Source organism: Canis aureus, chromosome 2 (genome assembly GCF_053574225.1).
Source record: "Canis aureus isolate CA01 chromosome 2, VMU_Caureus_v.1.0, whole genome shotgun sequence".
NCBI classification, from domain to species: Eukaryota; Metazoa; Chordata; class Mammalia; order Carnivora; family Canidae; genus Canis; species Canis aureus.
In genome coordinates this window covers 54,516,427-54,534,542 of record NC_135612.1, presented here as the reverse complement: position 1 = coordinate 54,534,542, position 18,116 = coordinate 54,516,427, and the positions used below count along the sequence as shown (strand labels likewise).

Genomic DNA, 18,116 nt, shown 5'->3' with positions numbered 1-18,116 from the left:
AGGAGGTGACTTTCCTGTCTTGAGAGAATTTCTCCGAGTCCTGTCTTTTCGCTGAAGAATTGCACCCTCTGCTGGTGGCGGGGTGAATGGCAGCAAGCACCGTGGTTTCTGCTAAGGCTGTTGCTGATCACTCTTTTTCTTACTTGGCTGTGCTCCTTCCTTTCCCCCCCTTAATCTGAACGCTTTTTTCTTCTCTCTCCTAGTTCTGTGCTTTCCTACAATGAGGCCTCGATTCTAGACTTTCTATTCAGGTGAATTAAATTTTTTTGTTTTGTTTTTTGGAATGAAACTCCAGGGGAAATGCTGTGACTGTCCTTGAATTCTTCTGTGGAGGAGATGTGTGTTGAGTGGCTTTAATTTCAGAGGCATGAACTTGTCCACCACTAAAGTCAGCAGCATGAGGATGGGGTGTGTGTGAACATATAACACATTGCTAATTAGGTCACGTGGGTGATAGTAGCCTTATTTGCTGCCCTGATATGTGAACAAAGGATGCCCTAAAACGCTTAGTGACAGATTTTAAGTCTATAGTGATTACCTTCTGGACCTGCTCTTTCATTATAGTGATATTTGGTTCTGTTATTTTCTTTTTGTCTGCATCCAACCGAGGGATCTTCTGTTGTTTTAGTTTCAGCCTCGAGAGAAAGTGTGTGCATGCGTGCATGCATGCATGTGTGTGTATGCGTGCATAGTGTTTTACTTTTCCTCACAGGACTGCATTTTCTGGTTTTCTTTGCTAGCAAAGTCATTTGTGGCTTACCTGGTGGAGTGGTTTTTCACAGCTGTCTTTCTTTTTCATCTGTTCCCAGATTATTGGTAATTTGCTTTACTATCGATACATGAATCCTGCCATCGTTGCTCCTGATGCCTTTGACATCATTGACCTGTCGGCAGGAGGCCAGCTCACCACAGACCAACGCCGAAATCTGGGCTCCATTGCAAAGATGCTCCAGCATGCAGCTTCCAATAAGATGTTTCTGGGAGATAATGCTCACCTGGGCATCATTAATGAGTATCTCTCCCAGTCCTACCAGAAATTCAGGTAGGGGAAAAGGAATAAGGTACTTAAAAGGTCCTGTGGGTGTGTTTCTATCTCTGAATGTCAGGACAAGATTAAATACATACTTGACTTTGCCTGGGCCCTGCCATACTATAGGATAGGTGTTTGATATGCTCATAGCCCCTGGAGGTGGTAAAGGGGATTTTGAGCTGTTAAAATGTATTCCAACAAAATAGACCGCACTTAACATAAATGCAGTGAATCCACATTAGGCATGTGTTACTTTGTAATCAGCAAAGAATCAAGAGTGCTTTCAACATTAGTAAATTAAACATCCAGTTCTGAGTTCATGGCATTGTCTTAGAGATAAAGTTGGTTTGCCTAATGACTCCGGTATTCGCAAACTGTTTTAAATGATGGGTGAGCGGTTCTTGTGGGTGGAATTAAGACTGGGTGGAGGGAGAAGTTATTAGAACCACCACCCCAAGGCCATGAAGCCCAGCGGACATGTGTAACTTCTTTGGAATCAACGGCCTTGCCTGGCTTCTCTTTGAACTCATTGCTCCAGAGGTTTGTGGGATGTCCTCTGGCCAGCTTTTCACATATGTGTCACCCAAGGGTCTGGCTCTCATGTTTATTTTCAGACGGTTTTTCCAAACTGCTTGTGATGTCCCCGAGCTTCAGGATAAATTTAATGTGGATGAATATTCTGATTTAGTGACCCTCACCAAACCAGTGATCTACATTTCCATTGGTGAAATCATCAACACCCACACTGTAAGTATTTTTTCTTTAATTACTTAGTTTCATTGCTCTAGCCTTAATTGCCTCCCCTGGGTGCTGCTTACCATCTCTGGAAAGCCAGATACCTTACCTTCCTTTGATCTTGCAGACCTCACATCTGCCTTGCTGTTTCTCTTTCTTTGTGTATTAAAAAGACCTTCTAAATATCTCAAAGTGATCCCAGGCCCTCTACATCAGAGTCACCTGGGCTGATAGTCACAAATGAAGTTTCCGGACCCCACCACAGGCCTGCTGAAACAGTCTCCATGGGTGGGCTGCATAGTCTCCATTGTGAGCACCCATCTAGGGACTTGATAAAATACTGTTTTTACTTCTTCTGTTTATCCTGGCCCTCGGTGTTATTTTTCTAGCATCTAAAATACCCACTTTTTCCTCTGTGGCCCTTAGGAGTGATTTTCCCTTGAGTGTTCCTCTTTTCCTCAATATTTTTATAATTCATTCCTTTCTCCTTCGGGGGTATATAGAACAGGAAGTGAAGAAGTATATAAAATGTAAGGGAAATTTCTGAGGGCATCTCCTAGGGTAATAGTATCTTAAGTCTGCTTGAGAACCCTTAATATGGGGACAACATGGATCCTGTGCACTTTTCTCTGAACTAGGAGATGCCGTATATGGTACACATTAAGTATAAGTATGCATGTGAGTTATTTGAACTGGTTGTGGGTACGTTGGTGACTTTGAACATAGAAGTCTGTAGTTTTGTTGTTCTCTCCCTTGTAGGGTCCACTTAAATCCCTTGTATCTACAAGGTTGAGAGAGTACCGGTATTTCCTCTCCATGCATTATCCCATAAGTCATTCAACAGAGGCCAGCACGATGCTTTGTAGTATATCATTTACTTACGTTAGTTTGCTGAGGATGGCCTGCCAGTTCTTTGAATGCAGGAGCTTTGTTATCTGACCCCTTGTATGCTGTTTGGCCTTGTTGGTGGGGCTAAGGGCTGATGGGCTGAGTGTCATGCATGGACTTGACTACTGGGTATTCGATGCAGCTCCTGTTGGATCACCAGGATGCCATCGCTCCAGAGCACAATGATCCAATCCATGAGCTGCTGGACGACCTGGGCGAGGTGCCCACCATCGAGTCCCTAATAGGTAAAGTTCTGACTTAACTGCCCAAAAAGTGACAGGGAAGGTGCTGGAAGAGTGCTATAACTGCCACCTCGTCCATTTCTGCACTACCCGAGCTCTGCGTGTGCATGAGGGAAGAAAACAGATGAGATCCACTCCTGTTTGTGAGGAATTGAGATCCAATGGAAGAGAGAAGTTTACATGTGTATAATATACACTTAATCCTATAATTAAAATAAAAGTTCTGTAAAGGAAATGAACAGAATATCTTAGGAGAGATTTGTCATGTTACAGTTATTAAAATGACTTGTTAAACATTTATGAAATTATTTTATTATGGATCCTTTGTTTTTATTATTTGGCATTTAGTCTATTTCTCAGGAAGAGTGTCCTTGCCATAGTGTAAATGTTGGCTTATTCAAGTATTTTCTTAGGCTTGCATTTTCTTTTCCTTGTATTAGTGTATCCTCTCCAGTATCTCTTCTATTATACTGATCCTCTCTACTCTCCCCAAACCGTAGGAGAGAGCGCTGGCAATTTAAATGACCCTAATAAGGAGGCACTGGCTAAGACAGAAGTGTCTCTCACACTAACCAACAAGTTTGATGTGCCTGGGGATGAAAATGCAGAGATGGATGCTCGGACTATCCTGCTGAAGTGAGTACTAGAAGTGAGAAGAATGAGGTAAACATAGCACAGAGATCCCTTGGCCTCGGCGGATGTATCCACTTGTTCATACCTGAAGCCATCACCTTGGCCTTTTAAGCCCCTCGTGGTTCTGGTCTCTTTATCTATTATCCTCAGCACAAGACTTATGTCCCTATTTGCTAAGATGCTAAAGTGAGATTTACACCTAAGAAATCCTAACCCTGGTACCCATGCTGTTGTTATTGAATAAATAAACCTGGGCCCAGGAGTGCCTTGTGTTTGCAGCTACTCGGTGGGACCTTTGGGAGATGGCATGTACTCATGTACAGTTCAAAGTGTACTGCTGCTGCCTAGCTCCATTTGAGAGGAAGGTGGAACACCTGGTGATTTTACACTCTTCCCGCATCTCCTTTCAGCACGAAACGTTTAATTGTGGATGTCATCCGGTTCCAGCCAGGCGAGACCTTAACTGAAATCCTAGAAACACCAGCCACCAGTGAACAGGTAAAAGTCAGGGGTTCAACATGGAGGTGGAACCCAGATACTAGAAGGTAGCAACCTGCAGCGGGGACCAGAACACAGTAATCCAATCCAGCAGCTGGTGCATGAGCTGGGTGAGGTGGTGATTAGGGCCCTCTGAGAACATTGTTGGCTCCTACATCAAGAGGCAGGTGCTCTTAGGGCGTGAGGCTCAAGGCACATAACCTGCAGTCTGTGTGTGTTAATTTAACTTACTGAAGCAGAGTCAGCGAGTCTGTCTAGGAATCTATCAAATATTATATCGTTAGAATTTTGTTAAGTGCCTTGGTAGATAGAAGAAAAGTACAGGATGTGACTCCAAAACTCAATGGACTCATGATCTGGTTGGAGAAGTGTGGTATATGTACCTGAAATAATTAGAAAACCAAATGCGGCAGTTCTGGAAAGAGGCCAGTGAGGAGCAGAGCATCAGGAGGAAGCAGGATTCAAGCCTCCCTTAGTGGGCAGGGATGGGTCTGGTTGTGCATAGACGACGAGAGGTGTCATGAGCAGGAGAGTTCCCACAGGCAGAGGATGAAGGAGGGAAGGGCACGATGTGACCAGACTGACATATCTAGAATGAAGATGTAGTGAGGGCGAGTCATGAGGAGTAAGACATGAGAACAAATGAAGTAGGATCAGGCAGATCCTGAGTAAAGAGCTTTTGTAACTGCGGGACCATTTAGTACTGATCAGTTAGGCAGTGCTATCAGAGCAGACAAGAGCTGAGCAATCTAGGTGTGTGATAGATAGAGTCCCAGGCCCTGTTGGCTGGGGGAGTGGGGGGGCAGTTCAGCAGTGGGAAGGATGGATGATGCACTTCATGTTTAAGACACCTCTTTTGCATTTGTGAAATGTAGGTCATTTGTTTCAAATTTTGAGCACAGGAATCCTTTTTGTTAGATGAGTGTTTACCCGGAAGCCCAAGTATAAAGCAGGAAAAATGGGAGCTACTCTGGTAGCACCAGGAATGGGGCTCTTGCAGCCCCACCCTCTGGGACTTCAAGATCGTGTGGGAATCCCTTATGGCTGAGCACTCTTTGAAAACCATTGTTTGAATGGTTTTCAAACCATGAATTCTCAGCTTTTAGATGCTATGATTAGTAATTGACTAGATGTGTGTGAGAGGCAAGAAAAGAATCATAGCCAATACTGCACCTTGTTTAACCTGAAAGGAAGTTTGAAGCAGGGAATGTGGAACCAGTCTTTAATGAGAGCCTACTGTTAGTTTGGTGCTTTCACCTGTGTTCTTTCATTTTCTCTCCTGCTATTCCCATCTTCCACAGATGAGGTGAGTCTTGTCATCCTCTCCTGCTATTCCCATCCATTTCACAGACGAGGAGTCTAAGACCCTTAGAGGTCACATAGCTTGCCCAAGATCATCTGCTTGTAGTGGCAGAACTTGGATCACGTTCTGACACCAGGGTTTATGCTCTTCATGTTTTGTGAGGCAGAGTGGTCTTGACATTAGGAGAGAAGGGTGATCTGGGAGAAGGAGTTGCTCCAGTTTGGGAAGAATTACAAGGCATTCCAAATGTGAGCATCCTGGTACAAATAGTTCAAAATGTGGACCAGAGCCTTAGCCACGAAGATTAGGATCTGTCAGCATAGAGGTGATCACTGAAGTATTGAGAATGAACAGTTAAAAACTGCCACAGGTCACTTGGAAGTACCAAAATCATGCCTAAGGCAAGGAGAAAATACAGAGGGTACGAGTAAGGTGACAACTAAGAAAAAGCACTAGATTCAGCGTGGGGGGCGGGTAATAATTGGCCATGGGAGTGGAGATGTAGAAGCCAGATTGCAAGGAGCTAAAGAAGAAAGAAAGCAAAAAAAAAGAATGGACCAGCAGTGTGGGTCCTGTCTGGCAGGGACATAATGGGCAAATGTTGGATGTTGACTGGGAAAAAAGAATCAAGGACAGGACTTTTCATTCTGTAGATACTGGCATTTGCAGCATGCTTGGAAGCAAAGGGAAGCCTTCAGCATGATCCAGCCTGGCCAACATGGCAAAAAGCATTAGCAAGAATTGACTGAGCACCAGTATTGCTTGGTGTGATTATAACATTCACCAATGGATAAAGCTGTGTTTCAAGTAAAATTAAATAGCTCTCACATCCCAAAATGTAATAGAAAAAAACGAGGGATTTCGTAGCCACTGGATCCCAATCTCTAACTGTACATGAGGATCCAGGAAAGAAGTCCTAGAGGCCATGTGACTTCATCAATGTTATCTCTAGATGAAAAGAGATCTGCCTGTGCTCCATGCAGTTTCTCTGTCAGTTGTCAGAGGGCAGGTTTGTTCCCTTGTTTCCAGAATGGAGTTTAACAGCTGTATAAATCCACGTGTGGATATGCTCTGTAGATTGAAGTTTTGGATTAGTGTGGTGGACTTGCCAGCAACTTCTTTCTCTTTTCTGTATCTTTAGGAAGCAGAACATCAGAGGGCCATGCAGAGACGTGCTATTCGTGATGCCAAAACTCCTGACAAGATGAAAAAGTCACAATTTGTGAAGGAAGACAGCAACCTCACCCTTCAGGAGAAGAAGGATAAAATCCAGTCAGGCTTGAAGAAGCTAACAGAGTTGGGGACAGTGGACCCAAAGAACAGATACCAGGAGCTGATCAATGACATTGCCAAGGTACTACATATGGGGGACAGTGATGGCTTGGCCATGTGTAAACTCAGTCTCAGAGGCTTGTGAAGTGACAGTAGCTATTCAGATGACAACAAACCTTCAGGGCACAGGCAGATTGGTGTCTTCTTCTCTGAGGAATTGTTTTTGACTTTTCCAACACCAGGATTTTGCCTGCCCTTTGATGACTTATTCCATGACCTAAATCAATAGGGAAAAGACCCTAACTAGAGCTTCCTGTGTCTCGATTTGTCTTTGGCCTTAAAGAATTCCTCTAGATCTTTTTAGTGATTACTGTGACGTATAAATTTACATCAAGTTGGTCGTGGAATTCTTGATTTGTGTGCATCTTCACAAGTAAGGGGCCCTGGTGCAGATGTTCACTGCTGGCCCAGTAAGGAGGTACCATGCCCATCAGGGAGGTTGGTGATTGAGGTGGTAAAATGGTGTTTTCTTCCCTCTCCTGACAATATATTTGAGAGATTTAAGGCAGCTTTGCAAGTAAATGCTAAGAATGTGGAAGTCTGTAAAAGTAACACATTTCTCTATCTCTAGAAAATACAGATGGGGGAAAAAGACTGATGAGATCTGAATTTCTTTGCTAATTATTATTTTTTTAAAGATTTTATTTATTTATTCATGAGAGACACAGAGAGAGAGAGAGAGAGGCAGAGACACAGGCAAAGGGAGAAGCAGGCTCCATGCAGGGAGCCTGACGCGGAACCTGATCCTGGGTCTCCAGGATCACGCCCTGGGCCGAAGGCAGGTGCTAAACCGCTCAGCCACCCAGGGACCCCCTCTGCTAATTTTTTTTTAACATAAATTGCTTCCTATTAAGAAAGTGTGGTCATGCAAGCAGGGCTAAGCACTGCTGGGCTCCAGTATGGACAATTCAAGAAGCATGTGATACCTACCATCATTTTCCTAATTTCAATGATTGTGTCTTAGGACATTCGGAATCAGCGGAGATACCGACAGAGGAGGAAGGCCGAACTGGTGAAATTGCAACAAACCTATGCTGCTCTGAACTCGAAGGCCACCTTCTACGGAGAGCAAGTGGATTACTATAAAAGCTACATCAAAACCTGCTTGGATAACCTGGCCAGCAAGGGCAAGTGAGTTTTTTTTTTTTGTTTTTTTTTTTTTAAGAATCGATGTCGGGGGAAAAGAAGTAGAGGCAATGGAAGTGACCTTGGAAGTTTTTACTTAAAACATGCTGGGTCTAATTATTCCTTTAATTCTTTATTTTGCTTTTAATTCTTTGCATGATTTTCTAGTTTCATTTGTTGTTGTATAATGTAAATGAATTAAGTAGGGGGGATTTCAAGGTGCTTATTTCTAAGCAGCCCTTGTTCTAAAAGATCTTCTTGGCCCTAGAAATGAAAGAATCATGGAAAGAAGTTAGTGCTCCCCATACCCAGATGTGCCTCACAATCACTTAAGGAATATGATAGGTATTTTGATCTCTTGGCCTCTCTCTATACCACCTGGGGACACAGGATCCCAGACTCCAGCTTTTTTCCAGTCACCAATGAAAATCTGATGTGGCCTTCCTGGCACAAGCCACAACCAGCAACATGCCTGTTTTATAGGGAAGGAAACTGAGAACCCAGGGGGATGGGTTGATAGGTGCAAGTTCTATCCGTAGTACTGACTAGGGTTAGTTTATTTTGTTCTTCTCACTTTTCAGTTTAAGAATTTTCCAATTTGAGAAAAGTTGAGAGACTAGAATAATAAATACCCATTCGCCCTTCATCTAGATTCACCTGTTTTGGACATTTTACCTTCTCTGGCTTCCTTACTCTTCCACCTGCACTCTGGCTCTCTCTTTGCCTCCCTGGAAGACTGAGGTGGGGCAGGGCTGATATGCAGGGATAAAAGTCAGGCCTGGCTTACAGAGGGCTCCTGTGATCTTTTGACATTTCTTCTTTGACCACTTCCTGACTTTATATAGGCATAGGTGTTTCTGGTTCAACTTGTACTTTTCCCTCCCAGGCTTGGAATTAGCTATTTCTCCCAAGCATTGCTGGCCCCTTCAAATGAAGAATGGTGTTTAGAAACCAAGATCTAGACATTAGATGTGCTCATTGGTACAGGGTCGTCATTGCTTCTAGGTATTCTAAGCAGAGAGCTAAGTCTTTCTTTCTGTGTTAATGGCTTGCAGTATCCCATTGCACACATGGATATAACAATTGATATGGTCAGTTCTCTAATGATGGATATTTGTGTTTCCAGTTATTAAAAAATTCTGCACCAAATAACTTCTTGTACATAGATTTTGCAAATGTGAGAATATTTTTGAAGATAAATTCCTAGACATGGAATCACTGGGTCAAAGATTTTATACAGTTGTAATTTCTGTAGATATTGCAGTTGTCTTCCATAGCAGTTCCCTTTGACTCCTGTACCAGCATTCCCGCCCTGTTTCGTGAGACCCTTCCTTTGGGAGTCCCAAATCTCTGGTTCTCAGGGATCTCTCTTCTTCCTTTGCTTGCTTTTGAAAATCACTTCTTACCTCGATTATCACAGTAGCCTCCTAAGATCTTTTTCCTTTTTCCCATTCCTCTGTATTTACTACACTGGAGGCATAAAGTCTTTTAAAAATTACTTATTCTGAGATATTTATTTTTGCCCTGCCAAGCCAGGGGGCTTACAGTGACTCTCTTGGGGTTCAATACAGTTCCTTCAGGCTGGTGTTAGAAGCCTTTATAGCTAACTTGTAGGTGTTTAGGTGTTGAGAGGGACCCAGGCAGATGACTCTCAAATTCATGGTGGGTTTGCAAATATAATTAAAGGCAAAGCAATTTAGTAATGTTTCCCCTGTTTTACAGAGAGATTCCTCAGGCTAATCCTAACACTTATTTGCCATTTTAGAATCAGTTTGTTACTTAGGCTTATATGTGGGAAGTCCATTTTCTGACCCCATATCCTTGAACTACTAAGAGACTTGTAGTACACAATTACAGATAGAAAGTGATATGGTGTGATTTTTTTTACAGGGTCTCCAAGAAGCCTAGGGAAATGAAAGGAAAGAAAAGCAAAAAGATTTCTTTGAAATACACAGCAGCAAGACTACATGAAAAAGGAGTCCTTTTGGAAATTGAGGACCTGCAAGTGAACCAGTGAGTATTTACTTCTTTACTTTGTCTTATCATTATCTTACTGCCTTTTCTTTCTGTTATGTGGATGGTCGTCTTCATATTTTCTATCTACTTATCTAACTATTGAGGTGAAACATTAGGCCTAATAGCCAGACTTAAATTTGTCCGTCATAAAAGGGAAAGTATTTCTTCCCCTTTGTTGTAGAATATTTGCCCCAGGCTGTGTTCACACCTGTGTGGGCCCCAACTTAATTTTTCCTCTTTAAAGCAGGACACCATTTCTTATTTCTCCTTGTGTCTAAACCAAGAATAAATAAGAATAACAAGAAGAAGGGTTTACTTTATTCCACCTGAGGCTGGGGATCAGGGACTTACCCTCATTCTCTTTCCTGGGGATTGCCAGCTTGCTCTGTACAAGGTCTCTGGATCTGGCCTGGCTGTTGTTAGCAGGCAATATTAATACCTGCTCAATCTGCCCTGTGACCTTATGAAGCTGAGCTTGAGATTTTGTGTCTGTTAAAACAACAACTTTAGGGATCCCTGGGTGGCGCAGCGGTTTGGCGCCTGCCTTTGGCCCAGGGCGCGATCCTGGAGACCCTGGATCGAATCCCACGTCGGGCTCCCGGTGCATGGAGCCTGCTTCTCCCTCTGCCTGTGTCTCTGCCTCTCTCTCTCTCTCTCTGTGTGACTATCATAAATAAAAAAAAATGAAAAAAAAATTATAAAAAAACAACAACAACAACTTTGTTTAAAAAGAAAACTTTTCTGATCCTAAAATAGTATGTATTTGTTGTTAACCTTTGGAAATTGGTAAAGCATGAAGAAAAAGAAAAGGCACCATCCACTTAATTTATCTACCTATTGGGGATCCCTGAATGGCTAAGTGGTTTAGTGCCTGCCTTTGGCCCAGGGCGTGATCCTGGAGTCCCGGGATCGAGTCCGGCGTTGGGCTCCCGGCATGGAGCCTGCTTCTCTCTCTGCTTGTGTCTCTGCCTCTCTCTCTCTCTCTCTCTGTGTGTCTCTCTCATGAATAAATAAATAAAATCTTAAAAAAGAAAAGAAAACTGATTTTTAAAATGGAGTTATATCAAACAATGAAAGAATATAAATCAATGTCTATCATAAATAAATAAATAAATCTTAAAAAAACTTATCTGCCTATTATTTTTTTAACATAAATTGTAAATATAGCCCTGTATCCCCATTTTTTTTCCCCGTAACATTTTGAGGATTTTCACTTTTTTTGAAAGCATGCTTTTTAATGGCCACAAAACACTCCATGTTGTAGTTAAAATTTAACCATTCACCTACTGTATGACATTTAAGTTTATTTTACTTTTTACATGATTACATTTGTGGTATACCTTTATATGTAAATCTTTGGTTTTACCTATGATTATTTTTTTTTATGATAGATGCCTAAAAATGGAATTTCTAGCCAGAGTGTTAACATTTTTTCATTATAAAAAACACAAGGCATAAAATTTATCATCTTAACTATATTTTTAAGTGTGTAGCTTAGTAGTTTTGAGTATATTCACCTTGTTATGCGACAGATGTCCAGAACCTTTTCATCTTACCAAATAAACTATACCTGTTAAACAACAGCTCTGCATTTCCCTCTCCCTCTCCCCAAGCCTGGCAACCCAATCTACTCCCTGTTTTTATGTATTTGACTCCTCTAGGCACCTCAAGTAAGTGGAATCCTACAGCACTTGTCTTTTCATGACTTGGCTTATTTCACTTGGTTCATCCATGTTGTAGCATGGGACAGATTTCTTTCTTTTTTAGGCTGAATAATATTCCACTGTATGTATATGTACCACATTGTGTTTGTGTATTCATCAGTGTACATTTGGATTTCTTGCCACTCTTGGCTATTGTGAGGAATGAATGCATGGAAGTGTAAATATCTCTTTGGGATCCTGTTTTTAGTTCTTTGGAATATATACCCTAAAGTGGGATTGCTGGATCATATGATAGTTTTCAAGTTTTTGAGGAACTGCCATACTGTTTTAAATAGCAGCTTAAAAAAGTTTAACTTGTATATATATCCCTGAAGTAGTACGCTGGTTGAGTGTGTGTGTATAAGTGTGTGTGTGTGAATCATGGCTTATTATCTGTATTTTCTCCAATCATTTTTGGGGTTTTTATGTAGAGCAGTTAATGCACTTTACGGGTCTCATATTTATTATCTCTTCACTTCTTTTTGTCATTATTTTCTATTGTTTAAATGCCATCCTTTTTTTTTTTTTTTTGGGGGGGGGGCCTTCTTTTAATTTCTACTAGAGGCTTAGAAACCAGATAACAAAGCAAACTGATTCAAATAAAATCATCACAGAAAGTCTCTTTAAGGAATGACCTGTGAGGACCTCCTGTTGAGTAAGATGTGAATGTTCTAGTGTGTGGATTTTGTGACCTCTCTCATAGCTTCTCTGTGGCCTGTTTTATATCATTCATGGTTCTTGGCTCTGTTCTATAATTGAATTCTAGAAGTCTGGACCAACAGGCTTTGATCACTCAGGGAATAACATATCCCCACTGAAGTTTCTGGGCTTATAACATATTGAGAATGAGTAATACCTTAAATACTCTTGGTAAATAGCAATGTATCTTTGGTGGTACTTGGTACTGAGTGCATTTGTATCTATGGCACCCCCTCTCATGGCTTTTTGTTCTGACCCCTTTTTGTTTACTTACACACTTCTTACAATCCTCAAACATGCATTCATCCTTTCCTCCCTCTCCTTCCAGTCTAGTTTCCCCTTGATTATCCTTTTACCATTGGATTTAAGCAGTGGCCACGGGGAAAGCCAAGAGAATTCCTGTGACATCATCCTTTCAGAGGGTGGCATTCCTCCATGGTCCCTCTTCCCACAGCATGCAAGGGCTGCAGGGAGAGGTTCCCGGCTCTCCCCAAGTCTCCGAGCATGTGGTAGTTGGAGTAGTAGCCACACACTGTTCTACCTGTAGAAGTGTTTTGGGCCTTTATTTGGTACCCCTTTTCACTCTTGAAGAAAGATTGTTTTGTTCTTTTTAAGATTTTATATGTTTATTTGAGAAAGAGAGAGGGAGAGCGCAAGTGGGAGGAGGAGCAGAGGGAGAGGCAGGAGCAGACTCCCCGCTGAACAGGGAGCCCCACGTGGGGCTTAATCCCAGGACTCTAGGATCTTGACCTGAGCCAAAGGCAGATGCTTCACAAACTGAGCCACCCAGGCACCCCTTGAAGATTGTTAATATTCTTTCTACATTTCACAGAATATTTTTATATGAGAATGAAAAAAATCACACCCTTATGATGTTATGTTTCAACAGGTTTAAAAATGTTATCTTTGAAATCAGTCCAACAGAAGAAGTTGGAGACTTTGAAGTGAAAGCCAAGTTCATGGGTGTTCAAATGGAGACATTTATGTTGCATTATCAGGTGGGTATGCACCATACAGAACTGAAAACTTTATATGTGATGTGGTTGTGTTCTTGTTGGGGTGGACAGTAGGTAAAAAAGACACATGTTTGGATCACCCTGCATTGAGCCAGCGCCCACACAGGCGGGAAAGGAGCTGAGGGCTGCTGTGCATCTGACTTGGTCTGTACTCCCTGGAGAGCTTGGGCAGAGCTGGACGTCTTCTGAAAGCTTTTATCTGAAGCTACTACTTAGTGTTGGCACTAAATTGAACTGGTACCTTGACGTTGAACAAAATGTTTAAGTAATGATAGTAGAAAATTGTAAACCTATTCAATAGCTTGAAATCTTTTCTCATTTTGATTTGATTTTGGGGACTTAAAAGTATATTTCTGACAAGATGTGTATAAATTGCATCTTTGTAAACTGAATCCCATTTTAAATTCGGGAAGAACTCTGCAGTGAATCATTTATAACATAATTTAACCTATTTTTTATTCCAAAATATTTCTAGTCTTTACGCAGTAGAAAAGCACCAGGGTACCACAAGGCCTCCTGGGCTCTGTCCAGGCTCCACAGCTCCGTGTGTGTCCTCATCACTTCTGTCCCATTCCTTGTACTGCATCTCACTGCTGTGCTCTGTGGGCCTGGGCAGGGGCCATCTCTGAACGTGTGCTGGGCTTCTGCACCTGCTGCCCACCCCCCAGCCCTCTCATTTATTCCTGCACACATGCCTGCCAGACCGTGAGCTCCTTAAGGACCCACGGTAGTGTGTCTTCATTTCCTCCTTAGTGATGAGTAGACCTTCAAACATGTTAGCTGAACAAAAGTGAAGTGATTCTGTGATGCACATGCTCAGGTGCTTACACCCAAAAAAAAAGATCCTGTCACGTCTTTAGTCTCACCAGCGTTGCACAGGCCGACCAGCCTGCCTCGGTAGCATGTTGATCCGTGCACAGGCGCATTAAATATAGAATGAGGATCAGGTGCAGGTGTTCTGTCAGGCACAGGTGACACACCAGGGCCTTCGTTCTCATGGAGCTGCTAGAATTTTTCCAGAAGTTGCATTGTTTGAACTTTGGGTTCTTTCAAGTGCCTTGACTCATTCTGTCTCTTCTGAAGTTCATGTGCAAGACTACTCACTTCCTAAATGTGCTCTGGACAGTAGAGGGCAATGGGAGAAGCAGGGGCTCTAGATCCAGATCCAGATCCACTCCATGCCACTCTGAATATCTCTGAGCCTCATCTTTAAACTCGGGATAATCACACCTATAGGACTTTTATCAGGACTTAAAAAGACACTATCTGATGTGCCTACCCAATGTTGAGCACACTGGAGGCACCTAATAAACATTTTGTCCTTCTTCCCCTTGCCTTCAAAATATAGAAATTTTCTCACGTGAAATAAAAAGTAAGACTCTAGTGGATACTATTGAGATGACGTTAGTGGCTGTATCCTGTCTTCAGTGATTAGTATATTTTATCATAGATTGAAATGCCTCCCCCTTCCCCAGGTGACCCATCACTTAGACAAACTGGAGACACGTTATTGTCAGTTCTGAAATAGGAAGTATGTGTGATGAGTGAACATGCTGCTTTTTCTTTCCATGTTTTGTGTATTTTGATATACAGATGTACCAGAATATTCTGTTGAGCAGCATGTCCCATTCCTTGAGTTCTCAGGGTGGTTGTGCAGTGGACCGTTCTGTGGTTGGGCACCTCTTTTTCACACCACTTCACATTTGTCATTCCTTGTTCCTTCTGGATCCCTCCCTACATCATGTCCTTTCTTATTCCACAGACTTGTTTGAATGTAAAATGTTGTTTTTATAGGACCTGCTGCAGCTACAGTATGAAGGAGTCGCAGTCATGAAATTATTTAATAGAGCTAAAGTAAATGTCAACCTTCTGATCTTCCTCCTCAACAAAAAGTTCTACGGGAAGTAATTGATCCATTGCCACCAGACCAGAAGGATGAAGGAAAGAAGCTCCTCACGGTGACCTTTCTTGGGTCCTTCTTTACTCATTGGAAGCAAAGACCCAGGCCACAAAAAAGCCTCAACTTGATACACTCCCAACGCCACGTTTTTAACCCTCCCACTCTGATGGGATGTCTATTGCCCTTTCTTCATAGTGAAACTGTATTTCAGGCTGTCCGACCCTCTTGTCCCCTCATTTTCTTCCGTCACTTAGGAAAGAGTGGAGGCTCCACTAAAATCTCTGTTGTTATGGTCTTAGAGGCTGCATTACTCTATTGTAAGCTTTGGTGTTTAAATTAGCAACAGGGATGGTGGGGCTTGAATTCTTGTTACTTGGAAGTAGGATCTATCAACACGAATAACACATGCACATAAGGCACACAACTCACAAGTCAGGTCATCTCCTGGCATTCAGTTGTCATTTGAAGGTGAAATTCCTTTACGTTTCCATCCCATCGGTCAAATGGAAGGATCCAGGGGCTCATTGGTTCTCTTCCACTGTTTTCCTTTATGAGCAGGAGCTAACAGAAGTCAGTGCTCTGTGTTCAAAGAAACATTTCTAGCAAAGGGGAGACACAGTTTTAAAATGTTACCATTAGGGCAGCCCGGGTGGCTTAGCAGTTTAGCGGCACCTTTGGCCCAGCGCAGGATCCTCGAGACCCGGGATTGAGTCCCACGTCGGGCTTCCTGCATGGGGCCTGCTTCTCCCTCTGCCTGTGTCTCTGCCTCTCTCTGTCTCTCATGAATAGATAAATAAAATCTTTTTAAAAAATAAAATAAAATGTTACCATTAAAAAATAAATAAAATAAAATGTCACCATTAAATTTGAGCAGTACTGTTGGTATAGTTCTCTCATCAGCGGGAGGGAGAGTCCCATCAATAAACCCAGCTATGTAGGCAGGTTTGCAGTGGTCTGCGGTGCCTGCTTGTATGTATTGATGCACAGAAGGGGGCTATGTTCAGGAAGGCAGTCCACTCTGTCCCCGTGGCAAAAGGAGGGGCCAGCCCTAGCATACGTAAAATGATTGTCCTCAAATCTGTTTTATGTTGTAAGAGTGCCTTATTAAAGTGTACATTTATTTCTTGAAATGTGGGTGATAGGAATTTTGAAGATTTATATAATGCTTTAAAAGCCTTTAGAATACTGTAAGAAAAGGATTTTTAAAAATTGGCTTATCTGTATATCTGAACTCTTAAAACTTTCTTATAGCTAAAACACTAGGATTTATCTGCAGAGTTTAGGGAGACAGTCCTGCCTTATATAGACCAAAACAAAAAACCAACCAACCGAGGTTAGCTTGGTATTAGGGTCTCTTTTTCCCCACTTCTTTCTTTTGTTGCTGCCCAGGCCATGCCTTTATTTTATGAGCTCCCATTTTCTGGGTTTAGTCAGAAACAATTCAATTCTAAACATTGAATTTAGGAAGCGTATGTTATTACATTAAAAAGTCATATACTTAAAAAAAAGAAAAAACTATCCAGGGAAATATGTTGGAAATCATGCTACTGAGGCTCCATTTTCTCTGATGTTTTGGTTCGGTATTTTTATCATAAAACAATAAAGCTTAAAATAATAAACTTACGCTTAAAAATTTCCTGATAGGGGATCCCTGGGTGGCTCAGCGGTTTGGCGCCTGCCTTCGGCCCAGGGCGTGGTCCTGGAGACCCGGGATCGAGTTCCACATCGGGCTCCCTGCATGGAGCCTGCTTCTCCCTCTGCCTGTGTCTCTGCCTCTGTCTCTGTGTTTCTCATGAATAAACAAACAAAATCTTAAAAAAATAATAAAAAATAAAAATTTCCTGATGTATATTGAAAGCCAATAAACTTTCGTTAGTAATTATGTGATGTGTCCCTATTATAAATGTAAGCATTGGAGATGTGTTTTTCATGTGTTTACTCAGTCAGGTCCACCGTCGTGCAAATGTGAGTTGTTGAAGTCTTCACACACTCCAGACAGGAAGAGGTGAGGCATGGAGCTCCATGACCGAAGACTCCACTAGACTGACTTCGTTTTTTACTGTATTTTGGGAAATCATTTTTCAGTGAATATTTTCCTCAGATCAAAAGCAGATGCTATTACAAGTAGCATCACCAAAAAAACTGGGACCAAAGTGTCAGCCCTCTTACTTTAAGAGGATACCCATCCCAAATGCCCATGGAGCTCCAAGGCCACATCCATGACAGACCATGAGCAAAGTTTACAACTCCTTTAATAATTTCCTTGATACAACTCCAATGCAAAATAGCACAGAATACACTTCAAGATTTCGATGGTAACTGTAGAATTACAGTTCTAATGGCATGGAGCTTGCCCAGACGAACTCAAGTGGTGGCATTGAGACCATGTAGCTCCTCCTCTTATTTATTAGCCATAGCGTTCTCTGTCTCAGTCTTCTTCCTTCTACCTTGTCTTCCGACAGCTATCATGACATTTATCATGAATTTACGTCCAACCATTTGGACTACTCATCAGACCACTGCACACAATTGCCTTTGTATCTCTGTATGAAATAAAAGGTCATTTGTTCATGTTTGTGTTTATTTTTCTCAGTTTCATTGTTAACAGTTCCTGTTCAACAGCGTTGACTGGAGTGAGATTTAATGATTGAAAACCACAACAGAAAAAAAAAACCAAAACCCTTTACAATCTTCCTGAAGCAGCAGACCCAAGTCCGCTTTCCACTCACATGTTTAATATGAGAGTTTAGCCTTTTTAAGAGAAATAGGCTTCAGCTACCCTCAACAGAAAAAGAAATAGGGGGTGGGGAGAGCACACGATACCACCTCTGTTTGGCCAATGGGGCGGGGGGGGGGGGGAGTTTAAAACTGCTACGGCCTATGACCCTGTTCTGTGAGCAGCAGCACCCCAGGTCATAGTACATCCTTCAGGGGATTTCTCTGCTCCACCCAAGTCCCTGGAAGGGATGAGATAAAGTTGCATATGGAAAAAGTAA

General features: G+C 42.1%; 1 protein-coding gene across 1 annotated transcript in view; it reads left to right on the top strand.

The window, feature by feature from the left end:
- IQGAP1 (IQ motif containing GTPase activating protein 1) overlaps positions 1 to 17,691 on the top strand; it is a 109,026-nt gene extending 91,335 nt beyond the window's left edge. Inside the window, exons 29-38 of the mRNA XM_077873087.1 lie at positions 810 to 1,042; positions 1,645 to 1,777; positions 2,796 to 2,898; positions 3,396 to 3,531; positions 3,939 to 4,026; positions 6,471 to 6,683; positions 7,626 to 7,792; positions 9,677 to 9,799; positions 13,094 to 13,202; positions 15,015 to 17,691. Of these exons, the coding sequence (XP_077729213.1) occupies positions 810 to 1,042; positions 1,645 to 1,777; positions 2,796 to 2,898; positions 3,396 to 3,531; positions 3,939 to 4,026; positions 6,471 to 6,683; positions 7,626 to 7,792; positions 9,677 to 9,799; positions 13,094 to 13,202; positions 15,015 to 15,128 (1,419 nt within the window). The 3' untranslated portion in view covers positions 15,129 to 17,691. The remainder of the gene's footprint in view (positions 1 to 809; positions 1,043 to 1,644; positions 1,778 to 2,795; positions 2,899 to 3,395; positions 3,532 to 3,938; positions 4,027 to 6,470; positions 6,684 to 7,625; positions 7,793 to 9,676; positions 9,800 to 13,093; positions 13,203 to 15,014) is intronic.
- The last annotated feature ends 425 nt before the right edge of the window (positions 17,692 to 18,116 follow it).